General features: G+C 37.3%; 2 protein-coding genes across 2 annotated transcripts; one reads left to right on the forward strand and one right to left on the reverse strand.

Annotated features, from left to right (window-relative positions):
• Positions 1-46: 46 nt before the first annotated feature.
• BORA (BORA aurora kinase A activator) lies at positions 47-17,581 on the reverse strand. Its single transcript, XM_036392884.2, is given in 12 exon segments — positions 47-3,002; positions 4,457-4,588; positions 4,964-5,562; positions 6,635-6,677; positions 6,679-6,786; positions 8,071-8,288; positions 9,840-9,896; positions 10,650-10,715; positions 11,937-12,018; positions 13,434-13,479; positions 15,775-15,881; positions 16,979-17,581. Coding segments are annotated over 12 exon segments (1,800 nt in total). The 5' UTR covers positions 17,135-17,581; the 3' UTR covers positions 47-2,816.
• Positions 17,582-18,053: 472 nt separating this feature from the next.
• On the forward strand, positions 18,054-22,110 carry MZT1 (mitotic spindle organizing protein 1). Its single transcript, XM_036393856.2, has 3 exons — positions 18,054-18,166; positions 20,010-20,155; positions 21,559-22,110. The coding sequence occupies exons 1-3, from the start codon at positions 18,118-18,120 to the stop codon at positions 21,580-21,582; spliced, it is 219 nt and encodes a 72-aa protein (XP_036249749.1). The 5' UTR covers positions 18,054-18,117; the 3' UTR covers positions 21,583-22,110.
• The last annotated feature ends 144 nt before the right edge of the window (positions 22,111-22,254 follow it).

Below are 22,254 nucleotides of genomic sequence, written 5' to 3' on the forward strand. Positions count from 1 at the left end.
TCTCTTTAGCACCTCAGAACTGAAAGAAGTAATTGAACAACATAGGTATTAAAGAAATGTCTTTATTCTGTTTCACTACTCAATTTACAATTAGACATGTTAAAGGACTCTCGTTAAAACTACTTATATTAATTTAATGTAAACAATGACCGTTTGTGCAATGTGTGCCAACCAATGCATTAAGAACAATTACAGAAACAGAATGGTCAAGTGATTTCCATGGTAATTTGCACAGCAGGTTTCTTCTACAAATCAGTTGTACAAACATCATAAAAAATAGGCATGTTTCCATAAAATAAATATTTCCCATCTAACTGAAGACTACAAAACAGGACAAAAAATACAGACAATAGAGGTGGGAGCATCTTTAATCACTTCTCACATTCATCCATTTCTACTCTTTTCTTAGCTTGAAGAAAATACTAATACAGGTTAAAATTAAATACTTTAGGGATTGCTTTTTTACTTGTGAATAGTTCAGAAGCCTCCAATCATTTAACATATTGAGAAAATAATTAAAAAACTTTGTTAAAAAGTAAAACCCAATTTTAAATTATACATGTAACTCAGAAAAATTCATAAACACATAATTTAGGCTACCCTGCTTAACGTTCACTAAATTTACATTACTGTTTTAGTAATCACAATTGCAAAAATAAATCCTTTCTATAGTCCTTTTAATTGATTGTTGTTAAAATTATCATGAGAAACAGAAATGACACAAGGTCATACAAAACCTTTAAATCTCAGATAAGTTGTATCTGCTTCTGAGTGACAAAACTCAGAAGCTAAAGCTAAGAACATTTTGAAGGCCCTATTCTATAAAATTTGTTTTCCAGAAGTCTGAGTTCATCTCCTACTTTTAACAAAATTAATTCCTTAACAGTTACCAATTCAGTGTATTTCCAGCTTCTAGTAGACCACTGTGTGAAGACAATGAAACAGCTAATATAGGACACTAGATTCCATTACTGCCAATCCCACATGCATTACAGAAAGTGATTAAATACTTCTGTGTTTTTACAGAAGTAAAAATAGTACACATCATGTTTGCTCATTAGATTTCTAAAGTAAACTTTTTTATATTTATTTTTGCAATGTGAGATCTACAATCAAGTGATGTGGACAGACGTTTTCCTTTTTCTTAAATGCACTTTTCCGAAAGCCTTCACTAGGAAATTATTAATGGAAGTATTTCAAGAACTGTTCTAGTCAAACAACACACAACTCTCAGGTCTAACACATTGATTTTAATGCCAAGAGACTTGATTTTAATGCCAAGACATTCTGTTCACACCTCCCCTTTTGAGATTTTTTTTTAAATACTGTCTTGCCTTCCAATTTAGATCTGACCAATATGACCAGTAGGTTTCAGGCCTAGTGTGCCAATAGCTGCTCATCAGCCACTGTCTGTCACTTTGGTACAAGCTTTTCTGTGAGTTGTGGAATAGAACAGAAAGCAGAACTTCCATCCAGTATCCTGGGACATCCTTGCCATGAAAAGAGATGATGACTGCTTCACCTGGAACACTTGTTAGAATGGACTTCTCTTTTACATTAATGAAGTTTACCAGAGCTCTACATACCAGAGCCCAAAAATACCAGTGTATCCCATAGTTCTTCTTTCCCTCTTGGTCACTAGGGCCACAAGATTGCCATATGGATTTTTTCCCCCAATTCACATTTATAAATTCCAGAAGGTTCTTTTAAACAAATACAAGCAAATTCAACTAAATCTGATTTGATTACACAAAGGGAGTTCTGGGCTTCTGACGCCCCCCTTCAATCCATCATTTTAATTAACTGATGGTTTTCTTGAAAGGATCAAAGGTTTGCTTGTATTAATACTTTTGGTAATAAATGGCACGCAAAAGTTAATTATTTTTTTAAGGATTTACTAAGTATCTTGGTAATTTCTGTAAGCAACATAATAACACTAGGAATTAAGAAAGGCTGCACCATTTTCTTAGTGATAGTACTGAGACCAATGAATCTTATGGCACCCTCTTAGGTTCCTTCCAAAGAGTACCAGAACATCAATTTGGACATAGTTGTTCTTCAGAGACACTGGTAGTGTCAGGTGATCAAGTTTCGTACTAAAACAATTACCAAAGCCACAACACTAGCTTTTAATTTTAAGGTAACCAATAATACATTTTACTTAAACCTAACTAACATCACAGATCTCTGTCAAGCCAAGGAAAAAGCTGTTTAGAGAATTACTAAACAACTTCTTTTGACATAAAGCTCATTTTATATTTCTAAGAGAACTAAACTTGGCATTTGCTCTCATCACACCCCAACAGTTCACTTCTGTCCAGTGACTTACTCTTGGTACTAGTGGTAGTATTTATGAAGCCACACAATATATCTGGCTGGAGAAAAGCAATCCAAAACCAGACTAATACCCCTTCCACTTTTCTTTCCCACAAAGAAGAATGTCTCTCGTGCCTTTAGGAGGGACAAATCTTAAAATGTAAGTGATTTTGCAGTTATACTGGTTCCTATGCAAGTTATCCTAGGCTGCTCATGGAATCCACCCTAGTCATAGAAGGAATACAATTCTGAAAAAAACCCTGTTGTTTCTCTGCACCAAATCTAGACACTTTAATTTTCAAAAAGGATCATTTAATGACACTTAGAAATTCTCAATAAGACCTGAAAAATCCCACATTATTTAAAAACTCCCTTAATATATACCAAACAGTTGATTACATTTGCATTAGAAAAGCAAAATAGTATATATAATCCAGGTAATTGAGGTCATATGTATAAAAATTTATTAGAAACCACAGATTAACTTCTCCATCAGAAAACTACATACCACTTTTGTGAAATCCCCGAACCTGATTTTCATTTTTATGTTTCCAAGCAGAAATGTTGCAAGTTGCATTTTGACCAAATACTGTGTTATGTGTTTTGGCTTTTTGAAAACAGGATTGCTTCTCAGGAGATTTTGTTCCCAGCAACTGATTGTCCTTATGGCTTAAAACAGAACACTCCTAGGTGAATAAGAAAAAGTTAGTTTTAAAACCATTTTAACAGAAATTCTCCCAAAGAAACAAGATCCAAGATTACTAACTGCAAATTTCAAGTATAGTAAGTACTTAAGTACCAACTCAACCCTTCTGAAATGAGAAAGAAATGAAGTAAAACGTTTTCTCTACACAGATATTTGAAACATGCTGTCTGCAAAAACTACCGCATTTCAAGGGCTCACATGAATGTCTGAATGAGCCTGACTTGAATATTTCAGCCAGCAATGTCTGTGCTTTTTTCTTTTTATTCCCTGGGGTTCTCAGTTGTAAGATCTGAATGAAGCACTTAATGCCTTCACACTTTACTCCTAATCTAAAAAGCAAAATTTGGCTTAGTCGGGACCCAGTAATTCAAGGACTAACAGTGGGAACTGAGTGACATTGGCAAGTCTGTCTAGGATGGGTTTGATACCAGACAAATGATTCTGGCAAGTACATGCACACATAAAATCCATGTCCAACAGAGTGACTGGGGCAGGAACTTAGATGAGAATTTTTAGAAGTTAATGACAAAATATCTATTGTTCTTGTAAGAGCATATTTGTCCTGGTCTTAAATGAACTTAAAATATGGTATCAGTGGTCTGTAAGACACCATCAGTCAGCACTTCCCCTAGCAGCGAAGTGGCTTTTAGCATGTCACATCCAGAAATGAAGTCAGGGCTGAATGGGTTTACTTGAGGTTTTTTTAATAATCTGGTACTAATGGTCAGTACTGTCTCCCCTTGAAGGGCTTTCAAGACATAGCAGACCATAAACGACCAAGTTTGTAGCATCATGTGACCATAATTACTGAGAGGAGATGGTCTTTGCTCTCTTCTCCAAAGAAACTAGCCTTGCTTCCAAGTCTCTGGAAGAAGTAGAACTCTTTCCTATCAGTCACAAGATTAAGGGGTTGGGAGCTTTGCTAGATATGTATTATCATTTGTAATGTGTTTTTCAGATAGGTCCTCAAAGGGCTTGTAAAAAGACTGTAACCTATGCAGAAAGTTCCCCACCAAGTCAGCATGCCAGGTATGGTCTAGGACTCAACACTAAGTTTATAAAAATTAGCAGCAGACAATTTTTCTCCAGAAATGTCCTTCTCCATAGGCACATGCTTAAAACTTAGCAATAAATGAAGCAGCAAGAAGAAACAAAAATTATAGACTGACTACAATAGTCATGAACAGCCTCACTACTACTATTCATGCATATACCTCAGTATCCTCCAAAACAGCCTTTGCTTTATCATTAAACATTAATTTTTTTTGCCAGTTTAAGATATTTGTCCTGCATTTATTCAATATAGTCTCTGAACTGACACTACATCAACATCTTTATCATCATCTGACACTCTCTCCTCTCAGGGTCCCTGAAACCAAATAAAATGGGATGCTTTAGATGGGAAGCCTATCACTTTTTAACCAGAAATCCTACCTTTGTTCTAAGCAGCTGAGATTTATTCTGAAACACGATAGTGTTCACATCATTTTCTCTGCAACTGTTCTCAGCCCCTGCAGTATCCATAATGCTGTTTCCACAAGTCTGTGTATTGTAACCACTGTCCACCTGAAATCAAAAAGCTGGGCTTGAAAAATGTAGTCATTTAACACAAATAAATCCCTCATATACCTGGTATGATTTGCATTTGATTAACTGAACTTAATCCAACAAACCAACTATGACCAGTTAATAACAAAAGCAAATTGTTAACAGCATGAGTTTGGATCAAGTTAAATATACTAATGTACATAGCAACACAAAAATAATTGCTAGGCTAACTCCACCCAAAGAGGGGATGAAGGGAAGGGATGGATAAAAGTCACAATACTGCCTGGATGCCATATCCAGTAAGAGAAAATAACAATTACTTCCAGATTAGTATACGTATTCCAAGTTATGTTGAGCTCAGTTTTACAGAGAAACCAAAAATTGTATTTTTACCTGAATACTACTGTTGTCACAAGGAATTGCGCTGCTTTCTGCAAGAGGTGACATGCACATGCGAGAGCTTTCAATACTGAAAGTAATGCCTGTCATAAAGCTGGTCATTGGTGTATTGCTACTGCCAATTGTTTCTTTCATCCAAGTGTTTTCCTCCGACACTTCAGCTGCATCAGCCATGTCTACAGTATTATTTTCCTTTAAGCCTTCTATGTCCTGAAATGATGACAACCTTTGATGACAACCTTCTGAGCGATCTGGTGCAATAGACACAGTTGCCACCACGAGATGTGTACCATGTCCAAAAGTATCACTGTCTTCCTGATGTACCTTTATTCCATTATCCATTTCTGGGAAGCGAGCTTCTGCTGGAGAAGCGTTTTCCTTGTCCTCCTCATCCTCATGATTCTCAACTGCAATTGGTATTCTAATGACAGAAGTCTGATATTGGGCAGTTCCTCTACGGGCTCCAAGTCTCATAGGAGAGCAATTTTTAATTGGAGAACAACCATCTATGTAAGGACTTCTGGTACTTGGGGGTGTCATCCTACTTGAGGAAGAAGGAATATCTGGAGAACGAAATGTAAATTTTCTTTGGTCTGAAAAAAATGAGCAAAGTTTAACTTCACCTGATATCTGATAGAAAAAACTCATCATTCTCAAGGCCCTGCAGTCCACTGAATAATTTATAGCAAACTACAGAGTATTTCACTGACTGTTGCCTCCCAACCCAACCAAACAAGCAAACCCAAAACCAAACCCATCACCCATACATACATTTTACCATGGAATATGGTAAAGGCAAGTTTTTATCCCACCAAATTTCTTTTCTATGACATCATTTGCTGTATTGGAGACCTTGTATTTTTAAATGTCATTACTATACAGTATTCAAAGGGAAATGGGTGAAGGCTGGTTTAGTATAGTCCATTAGTCCCCCATTCATTTTTTCCTAAACAAATGTCAATACACAATCTATAGGCATTTAAATTTTTTGGCAGCAATGAATTTTAAAGATCAAACAAGTGAGAAAACACCTGTGCAACATCATCCATATATAATGGTGTAAAATACCATTAATCAAAATGTGTAAAAGTCATGTATAAATATGTGTAATCATGCCAAAGCTGTACAAATCATGTATAAACAAGGCATTAAGCCTTACCAGGTACAGACACAGCATGAAACAGTGACATTTCCTAGAGCAATGAGGACATAAAGTGTTTGTGATTTCTTCATTAGTCATTTCATTTCAAATAATCTTCATGATGGCATGATTTGAAAGCTCAAGCTAAACAGTCTTTGCCCACTGATATTAAAATGCTTCAGGCTGGGCCAAATCAGAATTGTAACCTGACTAAATTCAGGCATGTGGTTTTAAAACCCCTCCTACAATAGATTAAATTAACCCTTTTATCTTTTCTTCATTCTTGTTGGGTCTCAGTGCCTTCTTCTGAAATATTTTCCCTAGTTGATGAGTTGCAAGCATATACACTTCATTGTTTCACATATTTCACTGCTGAACAGCAGATGTGTTATACAGGAAACTGCTGGTCTGCCAAGCACAGAAATGCCTCTCCAAAAGCAAAACGTTCCAGTAAGAATTTTGAAGTTTGTATAGTAAAAATCTATTACTCAACATAGAGTAATACATATACAATTAAACCATACCTGAGAGTGGTGTTTTTCTTATGTGAAAAGCAATTGGTGAAAAGCAGAGAACCATTAGGTGCAGGAGACCCCTCTGAAAATGGGGGACTGGTTATACTTCCTAGACTATAAGCTCTTGTTCCTCCCTGAATAGGACTTGATGAAAACTGACCCTTCAGAAAGGAGAAAGGGGAAAAAATAAATTTAAAAAAATCAAACCCACAGAGCATTATTTTTATAATGCAAACTATGGCTAACATGTATATATAAAATTGTTTTAACTCAAATGCTTAATATGGCAGCACTGGGAAGGACTAATCCTTTACAATGACAATCTCTAGTTTAGCTTAAATATTCCAATTGCAGCTCTTCACCTGGACCTTATGCCTCCACATAGGGGAAAAGAGCAATGGACAGAAACTGTCACCTAATACCAGCTAGGACTATTTTATCCACTATACTTAAGAACTATGAGAAATGTAAATAGGGAATAAATGCTATGTATCTAGTCAAGTGTTTAATCTAAATTTCTTACTTATATCACTGCAGATAAAAGTCAGACACTATTTATATTTTAATGTAATCCAATGTACTTAATTCAGCAGTAGATACAAAAGTGTTTCTCTTTAAGAAAAGAGAATGACCTTACTTAAGACTATCATGCAACTAAACAAAAAAAAAAAACCAAAACAAAAAAACCCCCTCCAAATAAACAACAACAAAAACCCGAGAGCCACTCCCTCACCCACCCATCACTTCTGGCCCTATAAATATATTGTAGGAATTCTTTACTAGGTTATCTTTTTTTTTTAAGCTACACTATCCTAGTGTAGGTAGGTTTTTTCCATGCACTTCAAACCACCCCACAGATGAAAATACATCACCTAAACCACTTTAGCTATGTCCACATGGGGATAAGGTTCATCTTGTTTAATTTAAAAAATGGACATTTTGTTTTGTGTTCTAATAAATGTCTATTCATCTGAAAACTCTGGCCAATGGGAAAGAAAAAGGCATATTTAGCACTGCACTTCAAAGATCCACAAATCATTTCTTCCACTATAAATGAGCTTATGAGATTTAAAGGAAATATAATTATATCACATGTTCATATCAACTGTTATTGTAGGCAGCAATTCATGAATTTAAACAGGACATTTTGTAGACACATTTTATGGGCAAAAAAAGGTTTTAACATGCTTTCAGCATGTCTTTTGTATGTTTTAATTCCTATTCCCTTTTCATAACAAAATTAAAACATGATTCCCAATACAAAAGAAGAGCAGCACAACGAAATAATTTGAAATAATAAGAAGTCAGAAATATATTCTTTCAGGACTTTTGTTCACTTTTTTTTTTCAGAATTTGGAAAAAAAAAAAAACAAAGCCAAGTTTTAGTCTAACTCCTACTCCCCCATAAAGTACATCTGACCCAGCCTACAAAACGGGCTACTTACTGAACTAGATGTGTCCAGAGGGCTTCTGCACCGAACTGGAGATAATTCTATGGAACAAAGCACTCCAAGTGGCTGACTACCACATGGACTATGCAAAGAAGGGGACAAACATGCAGATACATTCCCATTCTCTTCTAAAAACAGCTTTCTTCTGAGTGATGAAGAGCTCAGATTTTCCTGAGACTGATCTGCAAATTCATCAGTTCTAAAATATTCACCTGGAAATGTGGGGGGAAAATTGTTTCCAATACGAATGTAGAAAAAAAAATACATTCCATTACAGGAATTAAAACATTTAACCTAATTAAATTAAAACACTTAATCTAATTTACCAATACAGCAACTAATTAATTTATTTAGGCACCTATCCCAAAGGACTGCTTGTCATCCCGACAAATGTCACCTCTGTCTACTAAGGGTAGTTCCACTTCTGCCTCTCATCCCTTAGTACTGAAGTCTGAACTTAAAAAAATAAAAACATTGGCTTCTATATACTTATTGATCTTTCTCCAGAACTGTATTATTGCTCACATCTGAGCTGTCAAACAGGGATTATTTTACTACCCAAGAAAACCTAGACTCTTTTTAGGTCTCCCATATGCTTTGATGGTCTTCATGATACATCCAGAGGCAAACCAGATTAGACTTAAAAAAGTACAAGTAGTTAGCTGTTTACAGTAGGAAAGCATAAACTAAGACCCATTAAAATATGCTCAGGTTTACCAGATTATTTTAGGTTTTTTATCTCTTGTTCTATTCTAGTTAGATATTCCCTGTAGGAGAATTTTTTCATCAACTCCCAAACTACGTATTGATGGAAGCATTTGTTAAGACAAAAAACAAAGGCAATAAATATGTTTTGCTGGCCCACAGTCATGGTTCTGAATTTCAGCACTGGGATAGGAGCATGCAGCCAAAATGCTCTGAGCTGGCTGTACCCACTGTTTCTACCTATGAGCTGTAAGATCAGCCCCTTCCTGCCCCCTTGCCTGAGAAAGTGGCAGCAATTGCTTGATGCAGCATCTATAATCAGACAGTTAATTTGGACTCCTGCCTCCTCACTCTGCAGTCATGGCTTTTTTGCTACCACACAACTTCTAGTACCCACCATGGTTTCAGGTACAGTAAAGCCAGAGTTACAGCTCAGCTTTACTCAAGGCAAGGTTGAGCTTTGAGACTCCTGGCTGGCATCTGTACAAACAGCTCTGGTAAGACAAATTACTGCTCTGTTTGTGTGTTTGGGAGAGGAACAGGCTATCTAGAATTACAGAGCATCCTGAGCTGGAAGGGACACAAAGGGATCATTGAAGTCCAACTCCTGGCCCTGCACAGGACTTCCCAAGAGCTACACCATGTCCCTGGGAGCATTGGCCAAATGCTTCTTTAACTCTGTCAAGCTGGTGCTGTGACCACTTCCCTGGGGAGCCTGTTCCAGTGCCCAACCACCCTCTGATATCCAACCTAAACAGCCCCTGACAAAACTTCAGGCCATTCCCACAGGTCCTGTCAGTGGTCACCAGAGAAAAGAGACAAATGCCTGCCCCTTCTCTTCCCCTCATGATGAAACTGTAGAAGGCAATGAGGTCTCCCCTCAACCACCTGCAGGCAGAACAATTTCCAGTCATGCAGTAACTGCCTATTTAGAATACATAAAACTTTCATTCGTACATTTAGTTTTCAGTATTTCATAAGACAAACCCAGCCAACATTACAAAACCAAGTTTTCTATTTAGACATTCATAATTAAATTTAGGTATTACATTACATACCTAGTATTTTCTCTAAATTAAAATCCACTGGCAAGGACAGTACTGTCTGACAAGCAGCTGCAACGAATAAAACCAACAAAATTAGCTTACAGTGAGACCTTTTGCTAAAGCTGTAGAAACAAAAATTCACTTACAAATTGCACTGCAATTGAGGTATTTAAATTACAGTTGCAATAAGGAAAAGTGTTTGAAGTACGATTCTGATTTAACAACACCGCATGCAGCACACTAGGCTCAGAGATAAAAACCCAAGAGGTTTAGGAATGCCTCTCTAGAGGCTTTTATGTTAACTGAGAAGAGAGGTCTCTGAAGAAAGTAAGGATTCAAAATGAAGTTGCAGAAAAATCAAAATACCTTGGGGAAAAACAGTAACTATTTATCTAAAACAATACAGTTTAAAATATGTATTAGGATTTCTGATATTTATTTGGCATAGAAAATAATCATGATTTTCTAACACAAAACAATCCAGCATATTAAAGGTTTTTCAAAACTTATAATTTACTTATAAATCTGAAGCTCACATTCACTTTTTAATCCAGAAAAAGTAGACACTGAGTTGGAAAAAATGCACTCCACAGTCTACAGAGGACTTATTTTTTTACTTGAAAAAATACAAGGGAGTAAAATAGAATTAAATTCCTATGAGAAATGGATATTAAAATTAACAGTACCATACAGTTCAAGAAAAACTATTTCTACAGTAACACTAACAAACAAATAATTTCCTTTTGAAATTAAATATCCATCAAAAATGCATTATTTTTGTTCACAGAAAGCCTGTAATTTTAGGCATTGCCTTTTACTCACCATTGCTTTTCCCAGGCTGCAAGCTCAGCTGTCTTCCAATCGGGGAAATGTTATTTATATCTATGGCTGGAAAACATAGAACTTAAATTTAAACATGCACTGTACATAGTTTTGAAATGTAGCAACATTAAGTTAAAATACATAATACAACCAAACAAAACTTTTGCATCAATGTTTGGAAGAGATTAGAAAGGAGTACTGAGAAAAAAATTACCATTATAGCTATCAAGAGAATTTCAGCATGTTTCTATCCAAAAAAAGCTTAGCGAAGTAGCATCAACATTGCCCAAAACTTTGTCTCCTCCTGTCTCTAGATGACACAGATTTAAAACAAATTAGTTCATGCTTAGCTAAACAGGCTGTGTTCAAGTAAAGCACATTTCCAGAAAATCATTCAGTCTGGACTGGAGAAAAGTGAAGATACACTTCAACTTTTTTTTTATGCAGCTGAAGAACACATGAGACTATTTTCTTCCTCCATTCACTTTACCAGCTTTCAGATTATGCCTTATGTTTTCTGCCCTTAAAGTGACCATATTACAACTGACAATTGAAGAACTATCCACAAGCTGCATTTCCTTGATAAAAAATTTAACAGCTTAGCCTTTTCCAAATCTTCCAAGAGTCTCCACTTACTTCAGACTTTCATATCAAACAACAGGGCATGCAAACAGTACTTTATAGCTCACATTTTCCATCTTGTAATCAATTTGTTTTGTATTCTGCTGGTTATATATAAACTTCAATAAAAGCATTAAGAACAAAATCCAACAGTGGCATAAATGAAACAAATTTAGAAAACCTACCACCACTAGTGACAGTGAGCTAGCAGGATGACAACAGGAATTTATGCTGCTAGTAAAAGAATACAGAATTCTATTTCCAATATGCTTTATGGTGAGGAAAGCAGCTGGAATAAGAGGACATGCAACTAGCTGAAGAAAAAAAGTGAAGTAGAAGACTTGGCTATTACTGGTATCAACACAGTTGATAGTTACAGATACAAAGTTATGTGCGTAAATTAAAATGCTTGCAGACAGATAATTAATGGAGAAAAATTTAAGAACAAAGACCAAGAATAAGTAAAAGGAAAATTATACAAGACTTTCAATTAATAAATAATTTTTAAACAAAGAAAGCACTTGGCAACAACAGCTGAAAATCAATCAGTTGTACCATATTTTATCCCTGGTTCTTAACATTTAAATTGAGGTTGAAAAAAAAAATATGCTTGATAAACTCTCCAAAAGCTATATTATTTTGGGTGGACACAAAAAAGCAACTTACATTTAGTTGAATTAAACTGAGAAACTTGTTTGCCTTCATGTTCAGTCCAAGGAGAAGGAACGATGAGTTTTTTTGTGAAAAACTGGAGTAGAATAAAAACAAATCATCTCAGCACTTTTTAAAATTTTCAACTTTAAATTTAGACTAGTACCCTGAACAAGAAAAGAAAATGTAGAACATTCCATTATTGGAGGCCCAAAGAGGTTAAAGAAAAAACAATTTGATTTGAAGACCCCTATGCTCTTTATGACCCACAGCACCTCAGATCTTTCAAGTTTGCAGAGTGAAAACTACACACAAGTTTCACTTAGCAGTAATTAATCATTTTAAAAATTGAATTGTCACTACCATGCTTCTAGCATAGTAGTTTAAAAATAATTAGTTTTAAAATTTCAGTTTGTTATGTTTTGTTTTGACAATTAAGAATTTCATAGAAGTGACAGACACTGCAGTAACAGTAAAAGTGATAAACCAAAGCTTTTTGGCAACATTATTAGTGCCAGCGTATTTAGCTAAACTGGTTAGTGGTAAAACACTTTTGAATACTGGCAGTTCAGTCTTTTTCTGTGAACCAGAAACTGTCTACCATCACAGCTGCACTGAGAAACACCCTGATGCTAAGGAGACAACCACTATTACAAAGCTTCAAGAAACACATGGCAAATCCTGTTCTCAAAAAAATGCACGACTCAAAGTAAATGAAAAAAACTTAGCTTGAAGCATGCAGCTATTAAAGGTATAACTTTTATCAGAGACAGGGTTTCAAGCTGTTCAGCTGCATAATCCATTAGGTTATACCTCACAAAGAGGAAACACCCCTTTTAATGCAAATTTAGAACAGAGCATCTTAGCTGCAGGTCAACTACACAGCTCTTTTATGGAACCATAAAACATTTTTTGTTTGTAGAGACAGAAACTGATAGACCTGCCTATCAGAGACTTTTTTTTATTGAAAACAACATTGGAGATTTCTGCAGTGAATATTTTTAACATTTCATTTTTCCTTCTCTGCTAGCCAAATGAATAGTGAAAAACAAAATGAAAAATGGATGGGAAAATACAAGCTACCAGAATCAAGTCTTCCATCCAACAAAGCAGACTTTGGAAGAATGAAAAAACAAAACAAAACAAAAAACAACAAACCCACACAAATTCTCCAATATTTCAAAAAATGCAGTATCACTCCAGCTGTTACTGTAAACTCCCAAATTCTCAATCATTGTTTCTAACCTGAAGTTAGTAAGAGTTCTATTACAGCCACATTACCACTAGTCAAGAAAAACAAAAGAAAAAAATCTCTTGTTTTGACCTACATGTGTTCTGAAAGAAGAGGGGAAGAAAAGGAGCGTGTGGATTCCCAGCTACAACTGCAAAGGATGAGGGCACAAAATTACTTTCTTACTGAAATATAATAGGCTTCTGGGTTTTGAAATCCTGTAAAAGACGTGAATCTTTTCTGTAGACAAATCAATACTTGATAGCATGAAGTTTTATTACCTCCTCAATAGCTTTTTGCCTTCTGTCTTCTGTCTCCTTATCAATTCTAAGTAACAAATGAAAAACAACTCAATTATCAAAACCATCACATAAGTTGGAAAAGATGTAAAGTCCAGCCATATAATAATTTATAGATGCTCAAGAGGAACTTAATAAATTAAATTGCACTAAACCCTAAATCTGATGATGTTTTTACTCTTACATGCAATGATCTCATACATAAATTTAGAAACATAAATGCACTTCTCAATTCAGTTGATTTGAAAAATATTTGTACCATTTAAAAGTACATAATAGCAAATATTCTGCTTACTCAGCATGTCTGGACAAAAACTCAATCATAACTGATCTTCCAGAATAATTTTATATGAACATATTTTACTATTAAAATTCACATGAGATTAGACTTGCACTATAAAACCAAGCAGACTAAAAAACTGAGCTGTAAGGAATTAAAAGGCAACTGAAAACACTCCTGGAATTTGCACACTCAAATTCCTGACACAGCCCACTTTCCCAGCACAGAGTTCTCTCTAGTGAAATACCCAGTCTGCCACAGCTTCTTCAGTTTCAGTTTCTAACAATGACAATATTTCCTTATGCAGCCTTTAACTTGTTTTTAAAAAAATATTGTAGTTACTTCATGATGTGTGAGATTCTGTATTTATATTTCCTCTAAGGGTCACCTTCAAGCCTGACTTTCAGTTACTACAGTGTAATTTACTGTAAAATTTTTTGAAGCTTATAAACGTTCATCATTTTCTTAGCTGAACCACCTAATACTTTCATTCACAGTTCATATACCTGAATTACCCTTGAATAATTTTAGAAATCAGTCAGATAACAAGATATTATTAGATACACAAGCACACACAGATGTGACAAATACATAAACTCTCACAGCTCTCTCTTTTATACCTATCAGACTTCAAATATATCTGCAATGTTTGGACATGCCACCTTCAACTACATCTGCCTAGATGATGCTGAAGTGACAGATCTATGAAGGCTCTTGCAGATTATTATACCAAAAAACAAGCATACAATCCCTGTGGATTCATGTATGTGTATGCAGGCATGGACACAGCAAATCTACACACAGTCAAACTAGCCTCTTTCTAGTCACAGCAGATAGTTTAAAAAAAATGAACCACAGTGATTATGAAACAGTGGGACAGACTGAAAGGACCCACTGAGACAATGCATGTTTATATCTATAGGCCATGTCACTCATCATCACTGGAACTGTCACCCAAGTCTTCTCCATTAAAGCTAGTTTATCTGAGTAAGGTTCCAGAAACAATGTAATTAACTCCCTAAAAACATTAGGCTTAAGGCTTTAAAACATATAAAAAGCATTAGTCTGAAACCTACTGACTGCTAGAGAAAGGACAGGAAACATTAAGACCTGGTGATTCAGATACAGCTGGGGACAGTAATAGTCCTACAGTTTTTATTATTCAAAAAGAGAGCTGTAGGTTCAGTCAGACACTAAAACCAGTAAGTTTTTGTGATGAGGGTGTTGAAACACTGGAAAAGGTTGCTTGGAATCCCTGGAAACATTCAAGATCAAGGCGGATGCGACTGAGCAATCTGATCTAGACAGGACAGGTTCATTCCTCTATTCCTGCAGTGCTTCATGCCTTGAGGAGCAGTTCCTTCTGCAGGTTTGTATCTGAGAAATGTACAGGACAGTCTACAGGGTTCACCATTAAGGTTCTCCCTGGCTACTTTCACTTGGCACCCTCTACCACTTGCATGTCAAGTTATCCCTCAAGATAAGTTCCAAATACCAAGACATTTTACCCACCCATTTTTCTCATGCAAGTTATTTCAGAGAAGGAAAAAAAGTTGAGGTAAGGTTCCCAAACTACTTCAAGTAACTAGCACTGGAGCCCCCTCCTTCACATTAATCTATACCTTTGAAAGAGACTGCTGGGGCTTCCCCAGCTAGCTTCCCCAGCACGTCTACCCTTCTGCAGGAGCCCCAGGACCAAAGAAACCTCACTATGGAGCACTCTGAGAAGATAAACTGTGTTGTAACAAGGAGCAGAAGAGGTAGCCTGGTAATGATCACTGGCAAGACATTTTCTTGCTTCCACTAGCTGCTTTTATCTGGCTGTCTTCCAAACTGCAATCAGAGTGAATCAGCAGCTCTTAACACTAAAAGGAAGCAACACAGAGGTAGCCTCATCTAAATATTATATCATCATCATGTAAAAAATTGTGTAAGATTTTATTAAAAAGTCTTTAATGCTATGCTGAAATGTTAATAAAGCATAAGAACAAGTATACTAGTATTAAAGGTAAGTTAGCTGCATAAAAATAAATTGTAAGTTACCTAGCACGGCTCAAATACATTCCTTGGCGTCGAATGTCTTCCGAGTCTATTTCCACAGGATTTATTAGAGCAAGCTGATCAATAGACCATCTGAATTTTCCTGGTGTCTAAAGAAAGAAACAGGCATCTTAATGCTTGCTATTCTAAAGAGAAAAATAAAACCACAGGACAAATCTCAATGGAACAATACAATCACAGCTTCCATGTAGTTTCTGTCAAAACCAATCAAAATGTTAAATGTTTAAATGTTTTAATCATTTAAATCCTATTTAAATGATCTACTCTAAAAAAAGTAAGTCAGTCAGGCTTCTTATCCTGCTGGTAGTAATATTGAAGTGGAAGATTACAGCTGGTACTCACAAACCAAGGTGTCAGTTTCTTCTCAATTCCTATGGACAGGTCTACTAAAGATATATAATTTGAGATGAACTTAAATTGCTTCTTCAATCCAAACTGTGGCTCCACAGAAACTCAGTATCCTAACCCAAGTTATCCAAGTAATAGAGCAGTCTTCCTTTCAGTTCCCATTTCTAAGACCAGAGCTGCAAATGCCTGCACATTCTGCAACGCTTCCCTCATAAATGCCATACACAGGGCACAGCAAAATCCAATTCAGAAATAAGAAGCTTCATGCCTTTATTTAACAAAGTACTGTTCAAATATATTTGGAGAAGTAACTACCAAGTGAGTCTTTTTAGTTTCATTAGTAGATTCACCTCAACTGCTTATCAGAAAATAATTTCAACTGCAAACTAGTATGTGATTTGCAATGAAAAAACCAGTCACAGATACACAAAATCATTGACTTGAGTACACAAACAGCTCACAACATAAGTGCAATTTGCATAAGTTTTTTTTTTTTGCAACCGGCCTACTCAGCATCTAAGTAGAAACTGGTTTTCTGCACTGTAAGTAGGACCAGAGTACCACATCCAACAACTAGTCTTATCTACTTTCTACTGGTTTTAGCACTCAATCACTAATATCTAAAGACAAAATAAATTTAGGCAGGGAGGAAGACTAAGTGGCAATATTAGTATTTAAAAGCAGCACAGTTCTGTGAAGAGAAGGAACTCCAAATGTCACCAAAGCTCTTTAATTTAGTACGTATGTTGAAGTACACTAAACAAAATACCCCTTTTAATACATTTGAAAATATTAGCACTACATCTGTATAGTTACACAACTAACGACTAGATCTTACAGATGAGGATTTCGTTGACTTAAAGACTGAAGGACTGGAAACAATCTGCTCCTGAAGAGTGTAATAATCACTGGGACTTTCAAAAGGGTTCAGAATTGCGACTCGTCCTGGAGTTTCTGGCGTTATCTGCATTTTAGCTTCTTCTGTATCACCCATAACACTAAGCTATACCTGAAAAACAGGGAGAGCAAAATTAGGGATAACAACGAAATCACACTTTTGACATTTTAGGGCCACCCTGAAGGCCTTGGGCAGAGAGAATTAATCATTTTAAGGAACAAGCAACACTTCAAAAACGAAGTTAGCTATGGATTGGACCTAATGGCATAAAGTTAATAAATAAGGCTGGTACGAACAACTGCAAGCAAACAGAAACTACGAAAACGAGTTAAGAAAGAACACGAAAAGAGGGATTAAGAAAGGCCAAGCAAACACCCAAACAAGGGCAAAACAACAAGCAAACAAGACAAAAATCCAAAAACAAACAAACAAACAAAAAAAAAACCCAGCTAACACCAGAAGTGACCGAACAGCCCCAGCGGCCAGGGCAGCAATAACGCCCCGGGCGGGTCCCGGGCGCTAAAACCGCCCGCCCTCCGCCTCAACGGGCCGGGGCAGCCCCGGGCCTCGCGGGGCCCCGGCAGAAGGCACCTCCCGGGCCCCGGCCGCGAAGGGAACGGGAACCCCGGGGGAAGCGGCCCCGCTGAGCCCCTCCTCACGCTTCTCCCCGGGACGGTGCCACCGCGCCGAGCCTCTCGCCGCTCTCCCAAACCCCGCCGCCGAGGAGGCGATGCCGGGTGAGCTGGGAGAGCCGAGAATGCCGAATATGCGGGCACAGCCACCTGCCGCCGTTATCCGGCCGCCGCCGCTGCCGCCGCTCCCGCCCCGCCGCGCCGGGCGGCCCTTTAACCAGCCCCGCCCTGTTTTTCGGGCTCTGACCAATCACGGAGCGCGGTGTGCACCGTCGGGCCAATGGCAGGACTCCCCCTCTCTCGAACGGGCCAATCGGCAGCGCCGCCGCCGCACGAATTCAAAGAAAGCCCGCCTCCGCCGCGCTCGCGCTGCGCCGGGCCGTCACGTGCGGCTGGCGGGCCCGGGCGTGCGCGCGGCGTTCCGCTTCCGGGCGCGGCGGGGTCGCCATGGCGAGCAACGCCGCGAGCCTGAACGCCGTGAGGGAGACCATGGACGGTGCGTGACAGTCCCGGATAGCGACGGGCGGGACCCGAGGAGAGGCAGCGCCTGGCCCCGCCGCGGGCCGCGCGCACGGGCACCTCTCTTGGGGGAAGGGGCGCGGACTGCGACTGCCCAAAGATGCAGCGCGCGGCAGGTTTTGTTTTACTTCGTGAGACAGCTCAGCCCCCGCCGAGCGAGTGTCTTTGGACCTGACGTGGCTTTTCCTTTTCATGGTTTTGTTTCTTTTTTAAATTTAGCTAGGTAGCTAGCATGGAATACTAGGGGTTTTTTGGTGTCTGTATATATTTATATATGTGTGTGTGTGTGTACGTATATATTTGCTGTTGTTTCTCGTTATGTGTAACGGTTGATGTAAATGACGTGACCTGAGAGAGAGAGGAGGGAGGGGCCCTGGGCCGGTGTCAGCGGCAGCGCCTGAACTGACCTGAACCCCCACGTTTGGCTCTTGTTCGAGGCTCATGTCGTAAAACCAAAGTACAGTGCAAAAAAAAGCCCTCAGAACAACCCGAACTACAATATAGTGTGAAAGCTTTGAGGAAAAGTAGTCAGTGGTGCAGAACTAAAATAGATTTGATATGGAAAAAAAACAAACCCTGAACTCAGGTACTGTTGTGGGATGGGGAATGTGAGAGAAGGGGTACTGGGAAATACTTTAGAGATTGATAAGCCGTGAGAAATGTGAGCAGGTGGGTGAAGCTGGGGTCCTCACTTTCAGCCTGACTGTGAGGAATCAAAGCTGGCATCTTTTGTTTCTCAGTGTAGTGTGAGACTCTGGAATTCCACAAAATGCCTATACCAAAAGCTTATATGCAGGGTGGAAAGCAGCCAGGCAGTCTGTTGAGGGTTGTTAAATGTGGAGCCTTTCTCTGAAAACGCCCTAATGAGGGAGTAGAGGCACGGGAGAATGTTCAAGGGATAGTGCTATGAATTTGTTATTTTCTCAGCATCTTCCCTCTTGAAGTTATAGCTGCTGTTACAAAAGGGTTTTTTAGTACAGAACTTCTTGAGTTGAGCTGGTGTAAAAATTAGCATTTCAGCCAGTGATCTTCATGTTCTGACCTGCTGCTGGAGGCAAGGTAGGACTAGCAGGATCACTATGGCTCCTCTGATGCTGCAAGAGGGTAAAACCATTTTGTGCAGATAGAGAGTGACTTCTTTGGGAAGGACAAAGAATAAAAGTTCTAGTAACTGTACTTGACAACTTCCCTCTTTCCTCTTCTGCAGGAATGCTTTAGACAGGAGGGACAACAGGCAGATTTAAAGACAAAGTAAGGCTTTTGAGGACAGATAAGGACAGTTCACTAATCTTCAGATTTAGGAGCCCAGACTTTCTGTGTAACTATGTATATATTTTATTTAAGATAGATACAGACATTTAGCAGTTGTTGTCTGCAAAGTTGTTAAGAGCTCAGAATTGTTGTGGAGAAACTGCTACATCTCTCTGCCAAAGACTACCTCAACACATAAAGACTAGAAAAGACTTCATCAGTGTCTGGAGTCCAAAAGCACAGAGTGTTCTTATAGCCTATCTTTTACCTAATTGACAGGCATATTAATTGTTGAATTTTTCAGTTTCTTTTTTTTTTTTAATTTTTTAAAACCTGTTATCCAGTATTAAATTTCCGGAACCAGGGAAGCATGGTGTTTATGTTAGAAGCTGTAGCTTTTAGCTTAAGAGAAGGTTGAGCATAATTATTGTTGCAAACAGCAATGGACATCTGCCATGTTCACACTGTAGAAGTGCTGTAGTATCTAAATGTTGATGAAGAACAATCTTGATCATTGAAATTTCATAGTCTGTAGGAACTAAAGTCCTTTCGTTTTTTTTCTGTTGCAGTTCTGTTTGAGATTTCAAGAATATTAAACACTGGCTTGGATATGGAGACGTTGTCTATTTGTGTGCGACTTTGCGAACAAGGGATAAATCCAGAAGCCTTATCTTCTGTTATTAAAGAGCTGCGCAAGGCTACAGAAGCTTTAAAGGTAATGCTTTAGTTTAAAAAGCTTATAAATTTGTTTTTAAGAGTCAGATGCACGTGCAACTTGCTATACTTCAGTTTGTAGATTGTACTTTGTTATAACTAATTTTTAAGTCAAGGAAATTAGCTGTTCAATAGAGGAGACAATGAATACAACTGGACTTGAAACAAGAAATGTTAGAAATAACCTGTTTTGTAGAAATAAAATAATTAAACTAACACTTCTGAAGAAAAAGACCACAACCAAAACTCACAATTTTTTATTATAGTCACCAATTGTCCCCTTACCTGCATAATATCAAAAATAGATTTCTCCTTTAACGAGTATCACCTCATTACTAAAACCTCAGATTTAAGAGTATGCAGCAGTACTTGTAAACAGGTACATGCAGCTTGTTAACATCATCTTAACATATTGCTTTTACCTCCTTAGCCTGTGTTTTGAACCTTTCCAAAGACCAGAAAGCGGGGATTTCGTGATGTGTGTATATATAGGGCTTTTTGTCTATGTGTATTTACCTGTTTAACTAGTAGATGGTTAAAAAAAAAACCTCGCTTGCATTTTAAAGGATTTTCATTCTTTACTGTCTACCTAAACATCACAGACAGGATTTTTTACTACTGCATCTTATATTTGGCTATTTTTGACAGGTGAAAGGGGAAACCTATATCTTGCTTCTATTCTGGAAGATTTCAGACTTTATTTTTAACTTAACATTTTTCTATGCTCGTGCATATTTTGTATTTGTGTCTGTACTTAAATGTGTCTTACATATGCATTTAACTGTGTTTACAAACAATTGAGGGCTGTTTTACTTCTTCCATTGCTTTCACTGGTTTCGCATTCCTGTTGCTCTCTTTTGCCTTTTTGTCCCATAACTGGTATAAAATCTACCACTGTCATTCTTCAATAACTGTGCTTTGTTGACTGTAGTTATTCAGTGATAAAAACACTAATATTGTTAATCAAATAATTGGTAGTGTGATTTATGCAGTTATGATTAGTGTCGTTCTTCTGAGTTTTGTGTCAATAACTAATCTACATGGATGAGGTAATAATTACCATAAATTATATGAAGTAAACTCCAGAGGTAACTATATTTGTGCATTTGAGCCTTTCTTGGAAGTATTAGGAGGAAATGTACAAGATAAAAGGATGTAAGATAGGCTCAGATACAGGATGTAAGACAAGCAAACAGCAGTGGCTCTTCTAGTAAGGGGTGATGGCACCTGAGAGCATTATTTTTTAGGAAAAAGTAGTGTTCATTAGAAAAAAATTTCCTAAGTAGCTTTTTTTTTAGACCCCTAAGTTCTCTAGGTAATTTTAAAAAGTTACAAGAAAAGATTAAATTTAATCTACATGATGTCTCTTTTGGTGACTTGGGTTAATTTTTTTTCTGCTTCTAGGCTGCTGAAAATATGACAGGCTGACATGGGAGAAAATCCCTGCATGAGAAGAATGCCAAGTTAAACTTACCAGGAGCTCTGAAGATTGCCAGTATTAAGAAAAAAAAATTGAATAAGTGTATGTGAAGGTTTCAGAGTATTTCTGTAATAGTTTTCAAAAGAATGGTGTATATAATAGCTTTGAAAAGTTTTTAAAAAGTTCACCAGTAATATTATTGGTATTTTTGTGAACTGTTTGTGAATGTAGTGCAATTGTTTTCTTTGGCATCCTGTACATTTAAAATCACGCCAGATATTGTACATTTGTTGAATTTATTAGTGTGTACCAACAAACCTTGTTAGAATGAGTGCAGTTTTGTTAATGCATCCTTTGGAAGTGGTAGTGTGTCACGGGTTTTATCTATTGCTGTGATGAAAAGCTACATGTGCAATTTTAGTCTCGCTTTATGGTCCAGATAGGAATGAAGCCCATAATGACTTTATTTTAGAGCAAGGGTAGTAACTTAAGTCTCAAGCTGAAAGTAATAAATAAAGCATTTTTTTAATAATGTACGTCATGAATTGTGCTTTTGATTTCAATTCAAATTGCTGGGAAAAGTGTTTAACTTAGATAACAGAAGTTCTTCAGCTATCCATGTAGATATGTCACACAAAAATTGTCAAAAATTGTCAAAAATTTAAATTTTGTATGACATG

The sequence above is a fragment of the Molothrus ater genome, chromosome 2 (genome assembly GCF_012460135.2).
Source record: "Molothrus ater isolate BHLD 08-10-18 breed brown headed cowbird chromosome 2, BPBGC_Mater_1.1, whole genome shotgun sequence".
Taxonomy (NCBI): domain Eukaryota; kingdom Metazoa; phylum Chordata; class Aves; order Passeriformes; family Icteridae; genus Molothrus; species Molothrus ater.

What these genes read in the sequence shown, in the direction of transcription:
- MZT1 (XM_036393856.2), top strand. Translation starts at nt 18,118, where the DNA reads ATGGCGAGCAACGCCGCGAGCCTGAACGCCGTGAGGGAGACCATGGAC. An exon ending in CGTGAGGGAGACCATGGACG is followed by an intron (nt 18,167 to 20,009) that starts GTGCGTGACAGT and finishes TTTCTGTTGCAG; the next exon opens with TTCTGTTTGAGATTTCAAGA. An exon ending in AGGCTACAGAAGCTTTAAAG is followed by an intron (nt 20,156 to 21,558) that starts GTAATGCTTTAG and finishes TTCTGCTTCTAG; the next exon opens with GCTGCTGAAAATATGACAGG.